The 12,252-nt window shown below is 48.0% G+C and overlaps 1 protein-coding gene and 1 long non-coding RNA gene across 8 annotated transcripts in view; one reads left to right on the plus strand and one right to left on the minus strand.

The window, feature by feature from the left end:
* STX3 (syntaxin 3) overlaps nucleotides 1–10,856 on the minus strand; it is a 49,770-nt gene extending 38,914 nt beyond the window's left edge. For 6 of the 7 annotated variants that reach the window (XM_024749360.1, XM_024749365.1, XM_024749362.1 and 3 more), the window contains exon 1: nucleotides 2,537–2,769. In XM_024749360.1, the coding sequence (XP_024605128.1) occupies nucleotides 2,537–2,566 (30 nt within the window). In that variant the 5' untranslated portion in view covers nucleotides 2,567–2,769. Of the gene's footprint in view, nucleotides 1–2,536; nucleotides 2,770–7,367; nucleotides 7,588–10,535 lie in introns of those variants that run through there. The other variant, XM_024749364.1, reaches the window with a different exon arrangement.
* LOC112402435 (uncharacterized) lies at nucleotides 3,000–5,581 on the plus strand. The gene is made up of 3 exons (XR_003003702.1): nucleotides 3,000–3,238; nucleotides 3,441–3,557; nucleotides 3,693–5,581. It is a non-coding gene; the product is annotated as an uncharacterized LOC112402435 (long non-coding RNA).
* Nucleotides 10,857–12,252: the final 1,396 nt, after the last annotated feature.

Below are 12,252 nucleotides of genomic sequence, written 5' to 3' on the forward strand. Positions count from 1 at the left end.
AGCAGAGATTGCACCAGGCTCACGGTAAAATTGGTTTCATGCAGTTAGCAAACGTTGATAAAAGGAATCGAGAGACAAGATGGTTATCTTGTTGCTGGGGTGGGGGTGGGGGCGGGGGTGTCTCTCTCCCAGGCGAAGGAGGGGCTGGTTAGCAGAGGTGGGCCAGAAGCCAAAAGCCATCTAAACCTTAACAACAAACAGTCTTCAAGAAAAACGTTAATATTGCCAGAAGGGGCTTCTGAGATCAGCCAAACTCCTTGCTTTCCAAAGGGGGATTGGAGGAGCAGAGAGGTAAAGTGACACCAAGGAACACAGCTCTTAAAGGGCAAAGCCACAATTGGAATCCTTTGAACCCACAGCCAGGGCCTCTAGCACAGTGTTACCACCCATCCCCCTGCTCCACAAGGCTGGAACAGCACCTGTGATGTCAGAACAGCACTGCCATCATAACGGCGCCGTCTACAATCTCACTTCCACCACATCCCCAAGAGGGAAAGGGAGAAACACAGCATTAGCTCCATTTTACAGAAGGTAACAGTGAGGATTGGAAAAGCAAAGGGACTTGCTTGGGTTCCTCGGCAAAGTGAATTTATACTTGGAACTCAAAGCTCAGTTAAGGCTCTGTGCTGTTTGTTGGCAATGGCCGTTGAAAGGGCCGTGGGAGGGACTTCCCTGGCGGTCCAGTGATTAGGACTCCACGCTCTCACTGCCGAGAGCACAGGTTCCATCCCTGGTCGGGGAATAAGACCCCGCAAGCTGGACATGGAATGGACTTCCTAACGTAAGGAAGGGCGCCACCTCCGCCTGCTGTCCAGTTCTGCATTGCTTTGGGACTGCCTGCTGCGCGCTCCAGGAAGATCTCTAAAACCACACTCTTCTTCCCTTTCTGCCGCCCCAGTCAGCGTGCTCCAGGGCAAGAGGGGTCAGCAGCCTGGGTTCCTCCCCCCGCTGAGCCCTCACCAGCTCTGTGACCTGGGGCATCCCTCCTTCCCAGTCTGAGCTCTAGTTTCCTCACCTTTAAAAACAGAGGCAATCAATTCTGCCCTGACAGTACACGGGATGTTATGAGGCTCAGATGACAATGAGCAAGTAGGAGGCTGGGAGGCTCACTCCCACCATCGGTGGCTGCCCCTTGGCCTCCGTCACTTCCCCATCACCCCGGCCTCCTCCGCAGCCCTACGACCTAGAGCAGGTGAGAGGGTCAAAAAGGTCTCAGCCAAGACAACGGAGGAGAAAGAAAAATAACTGTGACATCAGCCCAGAAGCCCCTCACACTTGTACGACGCTTTATTTTTCCGAAGAGCTTTCGCAGTGATGAGCTAAGATTTACCGTTGCTTAGTCCTGTATGTGCCAGGCGCCGTACAGAGGGCTCTGCACACTCTCTTGGGTTTAGTCCTCACAACTACCCATTTGAAATATGACATAACTTCGGCTCCAGGGTTAAGTACGGGATGGCTGGTAAGTAGTGGAGCCAGGAGGCAAACCCAGTTCTATCCAGTCCCCTGCTCCCCAGCCTTCAATGTGCTCATGGTCACCCGGGGAGACTTATGAATAATCAAATTCTGATTCCATAGGTCCAGACTGAGGCCTAAGCTTCTGTGCTTCTGACAAGCTCCCAAGTAGATGGACTACCTTCTATCACGGGCTACATTTTAAATTCCGTTAAGACAGAGCCTGAGTCACCCAATCCCCGGGGCTTAGCACTGGGCCTGCCCCACAGAATACACTCAATAATTATTTGTTCAATGAATGTTGGACTTAACCCATGCTTTAACACTTCTCTATACTAAGCCCCATTATATCATTTGATCTCATAACAAATCTCTAAGGCATATCAATCTCCCTTTGACAGATAAGGAAACAGGCTCAAAAGAGTACGTAGCCTAAGGTCTTACATCTTTTGTGCAGCAGAGCCGGAAACGATCTACCATCAGATCCTTGGCCCTGACCACAGCTGTCCCAAGGATGGGGGTGGGCGTGGGAGGGAGGAATTAATAATTACAGACAGCTGGGTGGTGAAGAGCTCCCCCCCCCCCACCCACCCATCCAGGCACGTGACCAGCTCACAGCTCGGGAGGTCACCCACTAGAGCTGCTCTCCGGGGGCGAGGGCAGTTGTCTTAGCGTCCCCCAGGAGAGGAACGAGGAGGAGCGTGGGAGGAGGCGGGTCCTGGGCACAGTGCCAGGCAGCATTGGGCAGGTGGTGAGTGACCCTTGACCTCACAGAGAGCCCCGCTGGACCCAAGCACCCACCACCTCCCGCGGATCCCACCTCTAGACTGATGCTGTCCAGCTTGGGGTGGGGGGCGGAGACTAGAGGCATCCAGGGAAATTGCAGCCTAGCGATGAATCACCGGCACATGACCCCAGAGAGGAGGGGTGGGTGCGTCTGGGGCTTGGGGAGGACAGGCCTTGTGCCCGCCCCGCACTCCCCCCGCCCAGCCTCGATGTGGGGGAGCGAGGGAAGACCCTCTCCCGCGCAGCTCCACCCCCGCAGCCCCCGGCCCGCCCGGTTCCCGGGTGCGGCGGGACTCACGGCCTTCAGCTGCTCCAGCCGGTCCTTCATCCTGGTGCCCAGGCGCCCGGAGGCAGGTGAGCGCGTCCCAGGTGAGCGGCCGGAAGTAGCGGCCGGGCCCGGCCAGGACGGAGGAGCAGGCGGAGGCGGGCGGCGGCCGCGGGCGAGAAGGAGCGTCCGAGGCCACTGGAGGTTCCGCCGCGCCGCCCTCTCCGGCCCAGCCGGCGCCGCGTACTCCAAATCCGGCTCCCAGGCCGGCGCCGGCGCGCAGCGCTGATCCGCCCGGCGGACCCGCCCCTTACCTGGGCCGCGCCCCGCGCTCCTCCTTAAAGGGCCAGTGCCCCGCCGCCGCCCGGCCACCCTCCACGCCTCTCACTCCACCTCCCGTAGCTCCGGGTCCCCCGATGGAGCAGCAATGGGAGATCCCGCCGCGAGTGGGTCTGTCTGACCTCAATTCCAGCCTTTCCATTCAACAGCCATTCACTACCTGTGCCGGGCTCTGTGCTAGGATCCAGTCCTCAACAGACTGATTCATTGCTAGGCGGCGCCAACATCCCGTACACGAGGAACTCTAAGACAACGTGATTCGTGCCATAACAGGTGGGAGAGAGAGAGCAATTAATTCTGCCTGGAGGAAGGGCATTCTAAGTAAAGGAATGCTCACGGTCCGGGGGACTGCGTGCTGGAGCTGAAAGAGTGTGTTCCTCGTGGAAATAACTGGAGGTGAGGCGGGGTGGGGAAGGCTGGGACGAAGAATTTGGATTTTATGATGTTGGCAGTGGGGATCCTTAAGAGAAATGCAAGCAGTTCAATGATGAAATCAGAACACCTGCCACTAACAAAGTGTATACCTTTGGCAAGTTATTGTTTCTCTAGGGGACTCCGTTTCTGTATCTATAAATCAGAGATATTACCCACTTCCCAGTTTGCTGTGGGGCCTTGCTGACAGAGGAGGAATGACTGATTCGTCACCCGTGGAGCAGAGCTGTAAGAGGAGGATGTGTGAATTGGAAAGCTTAAGCTTTCCTACCTGATCCCCTAGGTGAGTAGTACCTGATCCCACTTTCTGAAAAGTGGGCGGTTCCTTCGCACTGCCCCTCCGTCTTTCTCCCCTCCCCGGCCCCACACCTCCACCCTCTCTTCCCTCTTCCCTATTTATCTTCCTTCTTGGGAACAGATGACATATCCAGCAGATATGGAGTGGAGCTCAATAAATAGGACTGACAGGCCTAAGATTCAATCCTCAAATCAGGGAAAGAATCTGAGCTATGCATCCAGATTAAAGGGCTGTAGGACTTCCCTGGTGGTGCAGTGGTTAAGAATCCGCCTGCCAGTGCAGGGGACACGGGTTCGAGCCCTGGTCCGAGAAGACCCCATATGCCACGGAGCAGCTAAGCTCGTGCGCCACAACTACTGAGCCTGCGCTCTAGAGCCCTCGCGCTACAGCTACTTAAGACCACAACGAGGGAAGCAGCCACCGCAATGAGAAGCCCGTGCACCACAACGAAGAGTAGCTCCCAACCACCGCAACTCGAGAAAGCCCGCGCGCAGCAACGAAGACCCAACGCAGCCAAAATTAAATAAATAAATATTTTTTAAAAGGGCTGTAAATATTTTCGTAATTCTAACAGAACTTTGCCCTGTTCTGCAATCTTAGCGCTTGCTCCGCGCTGACTTCATCCCCTCCCATGAAGATATGGTCTGTAATCCTCGCTCTAGTCCTGCACACTTCCTTCTACCCCAGGCGCTCGCTAGGTGAATTAATTGCCAGTCTTTGGTAAAGGGAAGGCTTCTGCGCCCCCTGGTGGTCAGAAATGGAAACGGTAAGCTAATCAGAAATCGCATTCCACCTCCTTTCCTTAACAAATTTTTGTTAATGGGTATAGCTAAGTTTCCGCGCTTCAGGAAAAGAGAGTCTTCTGAGGAGACAGATATGTGAACAACTCTTTACATTAGACGTCTGAAAAGGACCACAGGAAATGATCAAGGATGGCCATTCAGCCTCTGCCTGAAGGCATTTTAATTTTTTCAGTTTTTTCAAACACTCAAGCATCTTCTCTGGTGGAACAGTTCCAACTGTTGTTTAAAAGTGTTTTGTTATATGAAACAAAAATTCTCCTTCCTATAACTTCCACCACTGTTTCTTGCTCTTCGCCTTTGTCCAAACATTTAAGAAATTTAATCTGTGTTTCACAAGACAGGCTTTCCATGAAGGGACAGTAGCTATGGGGCCACAGAATGCTGACACATAGCCAAGAGGACTGAGTTCTAGACACAGTTTCTGCCACAAAACAGCTGTCACTTGACATCGCACAATCTATTCTCTCATCTGTGTGGTAAGGAGGCTGATCAAAACTAGTGATTCTCGAACTTTTCAAGATCAAGAACATCATACGTTCTTTATTTTCATTTGTGGATATCTTGTTTTGAATGATTCCGTATCCCTTAGAAAATACATTTACTAGGTAATCAGAATTTGGTTTCCTCAAACTCATAGATACAGGGAACAGATGATTGCCAGAGATGGGGGGCGGGGAGAAAAATGGGTGAAGGGAGTCGAAAGGTACAAACTTCAAATTATAAAAAAAAGTAAGTCCCGGGGATGTAATGTACAGCATGGTGACTATAGTTAATAATACTGTATTGTATATTTGGAGTTGCTAACAGAATAGATCCTAAAAGTTCTTATCAAGGGTCCTCTCTGCTATTGTCAAACTTGTTTTTATAAACTCTTATTTTGTATTTTATTTTGGTATATCAGTCTTGAGTACTTTATTGTCAGGTCTTCATTGGTAACCCCCTTCCCTATGACAGTACAGTGTGTACTCAGTTTTGGAGCATGGAAAATACATGTACTTGTTTTGTACCTGTAGTTTGGATATATAATTGACATCTTTGTGCTTTGGTCTTTCCAAAATTTTAAGGCTGTAACGAGGAGTCACATTTACAACCATCAATATATTCTCTACAGTTCTCTACAATGAATATGCTCCCTTCATTAAATTATGATGCTGGGAAAAAAAAGTTCTTATCAAAACAAAGTTGTGGGCTTCCCTGGTGGCGCAGTGGTTGAGGGGACACGGGTTCGTGGCCCAGTCTGGGAAGATCCCACATGCCGCAGAGCGGCTGGGCCCGTGAGCCATGGCCGCTGAGCCTGCGCATCCGGAGCCTGTGCTCCACAACGGGAGAGGCCACAGCAGTGAGAGGCCCGCGCATCGCAAAAAACAACAACAAAAAAAACCAAAAAAAACCCCAAAGTTGTAACTATGTGAGGTGATGGATATACTGTGGTGATCATTTTGGGATTAACACACACACTACTATATAGAAGATAGATAACCAACAAGGACCTACTGTATAGCACAGGGAACTCTATATTCAGTGGTAACCTATATGGGAAAAGAATCTGAAAAGGAATGGGCATCTGTATATGTATAACTGAATTACTTTGCTGTACACCTGAAACTAACACATTATAAATCAACTATACATGAATACTTTTTTTAAAAAAATCATTACGTGGGCTTCCCTGGTGGCGCAGTGGTTGAGGGTCTGCCTGCCGATGCAGGGGACGCGCCGGTCCGGGAAGATCCCGCATGCCGCGGAGTGGCTGGGCCCGTGAGCCATGGCCACTGAGCCTGTGCGTCCAGAGCCTGTGCTCCGCAACGGGAGAGGCCACAACAGTGAGAGGGCCGCGTACCGCACACACACAAAAAAATCATTACATTGCAAATACCTTAAACTAATGCAATGTTATATGTCAATATATATTTCAATAAAACTAGGAAACAAAAAAGAAATTTGGTTTCCCAGGAGAGGATGTTTCCATGAAGGGGAAAAAAAAAAAATGACTTTTTGGTTAGCCGATGTGGCCATAACAGAAATGACCATTTGATTTTCCTTAACCTTTTTACACATTGAAAACAGCATAAAGAGCGCTCTTAACTGCACGTGGAGTCCAGGAACCCAGGGAGGGAAGCATCAGTAGAGTTCTCTTCTTATGACTTTCTATTCGAAGGGAGTTGTCACAGACTTCAAGCCTTTTTAAAAAAACTCCTGTTAGGTATGAACCCTATTTTGTTCATTTTCTATTAATATTTGCTCTTCCTTGACAGGCAGAAGTCTGGATTGCAGCAGCTAGTTGTGTAAAATAAACTGAAGAAAGTCAAGTTACTGAGGGACAAGGGACCTGGGTGAGGAGAGGCCATGGGCTGGTGAGGAAGACTGACATTGAGCCCAAGTGGACTGTAAGGTCTCCACGTACGGACAGTGACTTAAGGCTCCAGGCTTAGTAGGATCCCCCTCCTCTCTGATGTATTTTTATTTTTCTGCTCTACCAGGGTGCTTAGTTTCCCACCATGTCTAGTGTGTAGCTGTTTCCCCACTAAACAAATATAGCAAGATTAAATCAAGTGTTTGCATTTTGGCTATAGCGAAGTCAGCCAACACTTAATTTCACCTTTACAAACAAACCAAATAGAGGATCCTGGGGTTTGGGGCTCCGCTTCCCTCTCTCTCTCTTTCCTCTAAGCCTGTTTCTTTCCCACTGGAAAATAAACACTGAGCCTTACCCGCCCTTGACCCTCAGGGCCTGCTGAGGAACAGGTGAGACCACCTTCTGGCTATTGTACCTGGAGGCAGTGTCCCCAGGGTGCAGTGTTCAATAGAAAGAGATAAAGGAGCTAGAAAATTGAAGGGGAAGGTCCTTTCTGTTCCCCACAGCAATTCTTCCCCACTGCAGGGAGGATGGAGAATACACTTCCTGACTTGTAGTTTTCACCCCCTTACAGTTTGTATTAGTTACCTATCGCCGCATAACAAATTGCCCTAAAACAGCTTGAAACAACATTACCCTCTGGTTTCTGTGATTCAGGAATCCAGGTGCAGTTTCGCTGGGTGCCCCTGCCTCACTGCAGTTAAGGTGTTGGCTGGAGGCTGCGTCTCACCTCATGGCTTGACTGGGAAAGGATCTGCTTCCAAAGTCACTCACATGGTTGCCAGCAGGATTCAGTTCTTCAAGGGCTCTACTTCACCCCGTGGGTCTCTTCATAGGGCAGCTCACAACATGGCAGCTGAATTCCATCAGCCCAAGCAGGTGAGAGGGTTAGAGAAAGAGAGAGAAAAGCCAAAGTGTTTTTGTAACCTAGTCTCGGCTGTGATATCACTTTTGCCATACTGTATCGATTAAAAGAGAAGCCCTAGGTTCAGCCCACACTCAAGGCCAGGAGATTACACAAGGGGGTGAAGACCGAGAGCCATCTCAGCAGCTGCCTAGAACACAATTCAAATCCCAAATTCATGCCACAGTTATGCTCTTTCACCTTAGAGCTCTCTTCTCCCCTGTATCTGAACTGGACAACTCTGACCCATTCTAGGATTAAGTGTCCCTCAAACATGCTTCCCTGACAGCCTGGACTTCAAGATAGCCCTACCACACTGTGTAACCTGGTCTAGTTCCTGTACCTTCTATGAGCTCTGCGAGGTCAGCAGCCTTGTCTCTCCTTTTCACTAATGCGAACCCAGACCCCAGCCTCGGCCCCAAAACGTCATTGTAGGCACTCAGTTAGGGTTTACCAAATTAATTAAATGAAGCTTCTTGTCATATGGCTCCATTATGTCTTTCTCCTGATTAAAATACATCAGTGGCTCCTTATTACAAGATTAGGGAGTCCAGACGCTTCTTGGAATGGCATTCAAGCCCTTGTGCAGTCTGGCCCCAGCCCAAGGTACTGTCACTCCCTGACACACACAGCCCCACCTATAGCTTCCTCAAACACCCACCTCTTCTCTGCATCTAATATGCCCAGGATTTCCCACCCATCTCTGCCTGATTTGTCCTTTTTCCATTTCATGTCTGACAAATCCCTACGCCTCCTCCAAAACCGAAGCCTTCTCCAGTTCACGTCTCCCTGGCCCTCTGCCCTCCCGCCCCAAACAGTACTTGTTCAGATCTATTTTAAAAGCAGGGCTTCCCTGGTGGCGCAGTGGTTGAGAGTCCGCCTGCCGATGCAGGGGACACGGGTTCGTGCCCGGGTCCGGGAAGATCCCACATGCCACGGAGTGGCTGGGCCCGTGAGCCATGGCCGCTGAGCCTGCGCGTCCGGAGCCTGTGCTCCGCAACGGGAGAGGCCACAGCAGTGAGAGGCCCGCGTATCGCAAAAAAAAAAAAAAAAAGCAAACCCTGGGTTGTCTTGTACCTCGTTGCTTACATATCTGTTGAGAGCAATGACCAGGTATTTTATTATTCACCTTCCAGGGGTAGTGTGACGTAGGTGCACTGCAATTTGGAGGATAAATCAAAGAATAGTCGACTACTATTCTTATGTAGTGTGTGACTACACACACACACACACACACACACCCTCACACACACACACTCCTAGGGATTCTCCTCTCCTCTCCCTAAGGAGGAAAGAAGATCCTTCCTGGATCTTAAAACTAAATGCAATTGCAACTCCCTGTGCCACTGAACTGTGTGGTTAAAACAATGTATTTTGAAGACACAGAGGACAGACTTGTGGTTGCCAGGGGCGAGGGGGGTGGGTGGGGAAGGGATGAAGTGGGAGTTCGGAATTAGCAGGTGCAAAATATTGTATATAGAATGGATAAACAACAAGGTCCTACTGTATAGCACAGGGAACTATATTCAATATCCTGTAATAAACCATAATGGAAAAGAATATGAAGGATGTATATGTATATATAACTGAATCACTTTGCTATACATTAGAAATTAATACCACATTGTAAGTCAACTATACTTCAATAAATTTTTTAAAAATAATGTGCTTTGTTTATAAAGATGCTTTATATCATGTTGTTCAGATGTTTTCCTAACATGAATCTCCCTATACCACATACCTATGCCTATGATTTAACAGTATAAATAATTTGCACCATATTCATTTGTTTTTATGTTTATACAAACTCCTCAATCCCTGGAGCCCTTAAGCACATAGTTCTCCGAGGAGCCTGGTAAGGTAAGTGGGAAGACTCAGTGAGGAAACCTCAAGCAGAGAAGCCTGCTGTTACTTCTGAGCTGCAGAAGACATGCTTGTTTCTTACAACACCTGTGAAACACCTATCAAGAGTAACAGGATAAACATAGGGAAACCTTAGTTGAAAGGAATTGAACACTTATGTCTTTAAACTTTTGGTATTTAAAAAAATGAGCCATCTAGTGTATTTCTCCATGTCGATGTTTGAATAACCATGCTGCCTCTTTTATTATCCTTTTACAGTTTAGGTTTTTTTTTTCCCTTGGAGATCTCACAATAACTCGGGGAGACAGAGTAGATAGTATTGTCCCCATTTTATTATGCAACTGAATTGTCAGAAAAATGAAGCGATTTTCCCAAGCTCCTATTGGACAGTCATAGCATGTTGGGAGAGTGGTTTTGTGCCCAGGCTTTGGTGACCACACTGCCCAGGTCAAATCTCAGTTTTATGTTGACTGGCTGTGTGACCTTGAACAAGTTACTTAGCCTCCCTGTGTCTCAGTTTCCTTATATGTAAGCAGAGATAGTAATCACACGCATTTCATGGGTTATTATGATGATAAATGGGTTGGTATATGGCAATCATTAATTCCCTTATTCAATCACTGGAAAAGAAGCCTGCTAACTCATAACTGCACTGTTTTCTCAAAGAGCGTGGGGAATTGAAAAGTGCCTGGAATATTTCAATCACTAGTGAAATCGTCCTCTTTTTATCCAGTCAGCCCTAGCCACGGCAGCATTTTCCAAAGCAGATTCAACAAGATAAAATATTTCCTAAGCGATTCCAAGGAATGAAAGAGTTTGGTGGTGACAATTTAGGAAACATGCAACATGCATCCCTCATCTTGGAGTGTCATGACTGCACGTTTGCTCATTACAGGCACTGAATAAACCTTCAGTAAACCACTAGCTTTATTTTAATCAACACAGTATCCTTCACATTTGTTTGACCGTATAATGTTCATTTCCTGCAAACACCTATTATCCAACAGGATTGGTGTCCTACAGATAATAACACTGACCTAGTAGAATACTGCAGTAGAACATAGGAGGAGCCGCAAGCCTCTGTAAGTGAACCGAAGAAGATGCTTTTGGGTCCTCGTCTTTCAAAAGAGTAAGATGACATTTCAGCTTCATGTAATATGACTTCTGGTCATGGTTTCTGCCCTGTAGGCCTGTGATACACGTCAGAAAAAATAAAAGAAAAATGTCATGGCACACGTGTTATGCTTTTCCAGGTAGGGAAACAGAGGTTTCCCTATGTAGCTGATACCCTTGCTTTTGTGCCCCCACAGTTCTCTCCTCCAGAAATGCCCTTCCTGCCCCTCTGCGTACCTGCAGACCTGAAGACCTGGCGTGGTGCCACGCGTGTGCCACCTTCCCCATCAAACTAACCTGGATTCCCTTCGCTGACCCTCCTTTGGTGGCTCATAGCATTGCATCACTTGGCCCTTGGTGTAATCGTGGTGTATGTTCTCACATACTGCTGGACTTTCAACTTCCTTCCAGGCAGGAGCTGCCTCTTACTTACCTTTCCATTTCCTGTTCCACCTACCACAGGTGGGAGCACAGTACACAGCAGAGTTCAATAAATCATTGCTTACTGTCTCTTTCAATGTTGCTGAATAAATAAAGCCCTCAGTGATCAACAGGTAGAAGAATGAGTGAGCTTCCTCTACCTTACAAAAAGAGAGTAAAGCATCTGTGTTCTGCCGCCGTTGCCTTGAGACAAACGATCATTATCAGAATGATTATCGTTCTAGGACTGCTCGGAACCGTATCGGAACCGTGTGAATGACCTTTCACTTCCTCAGGGTATCCAGTCAGTGTGTCTTCACAGAATTAGCTCTGTTTTACCTGAATCCAGATTTGAACCAACACTGCCTCTTTTCTACACCAAGGGGCTTAGTGAACAAAGCAATTTTTCCATATTATGCGTACTTAGCACAATACATACACTAGTATTAGTCCATTTGGGCTGCTGTGACACAATACCACAGACTGGGTGGCTTTATAAACAACAGAGATTGATTTCTCACAATTCTGGATGCTAGGAGTCTAAGATTAGGGTACCGGCATGGTTGGGTAAAGGCCCTTTTCCAGGTCACAGACTTCTCGTTGTATCCTCACATGGCGGAAGGAGCTAGGGAGCTCTAAGGGGTCTCTTTTACAAGAGCACTAATACCATTCACGAGGGCTCTACCCTCATGACCTAAGCACCTCCCAAAGGCCCCGTCTTTTAATGTCATCACACTGGGCATTAGTAGTTCAACATGTGAATTTGGAAGGAACACAAATATTCAGACCATATCAACTAGGGGTAGGCAGAAAGGGAGAATAGGAGATAAATGTGTATGCGTGTATGTGTGTGTGTGTGCGCGCGCGAGAGAGCAAGAACAAGAGAAGAAAGGGACAGAGAGTGGGGAAGAGAACAAATGGATAAAGGGAGAGGGATTTGGAATCAGACTAACAGAGTCAGAGATTGAGATGGAGACAGATTAGCTCCAGGTATAAAGTTAAACAAAGAGAAACTAACAAAACTTTAAAACTCTAGTGCTTTCCCTATCACTTTTCCCTGGAAGATAATTTAGGATGAAAGAGAAATAATTCAAAGTGGCACAAACTCAGCATTTACATCACGGGAATCATGATTGCGATGGTCCTGGTTTGATCTGCCTCTTATTCTTAGCTCTGCCCCTGCCCGTACGTGCAACGCTAAGAACCTGAGAACTGCCTCTG

Source organism: Neophocaena asiaeorientalis, unplaced genomic scaffold (genome assembly GCF_003031525.2).
Source record: "Neophocaena asiaeorientalis asiaeorientalis breed wild unplaced genomic scaffold, Neophocaena_asiaeorientalis_V1.1 scaffold43, whole genome shotgun sequence".
NCBI lineage: Eukaryota > Metazoa > Chordata > Mammalia > Artiodactyla > Phocoenidae > Neophocaena > Neophocaena asiaeorientalis.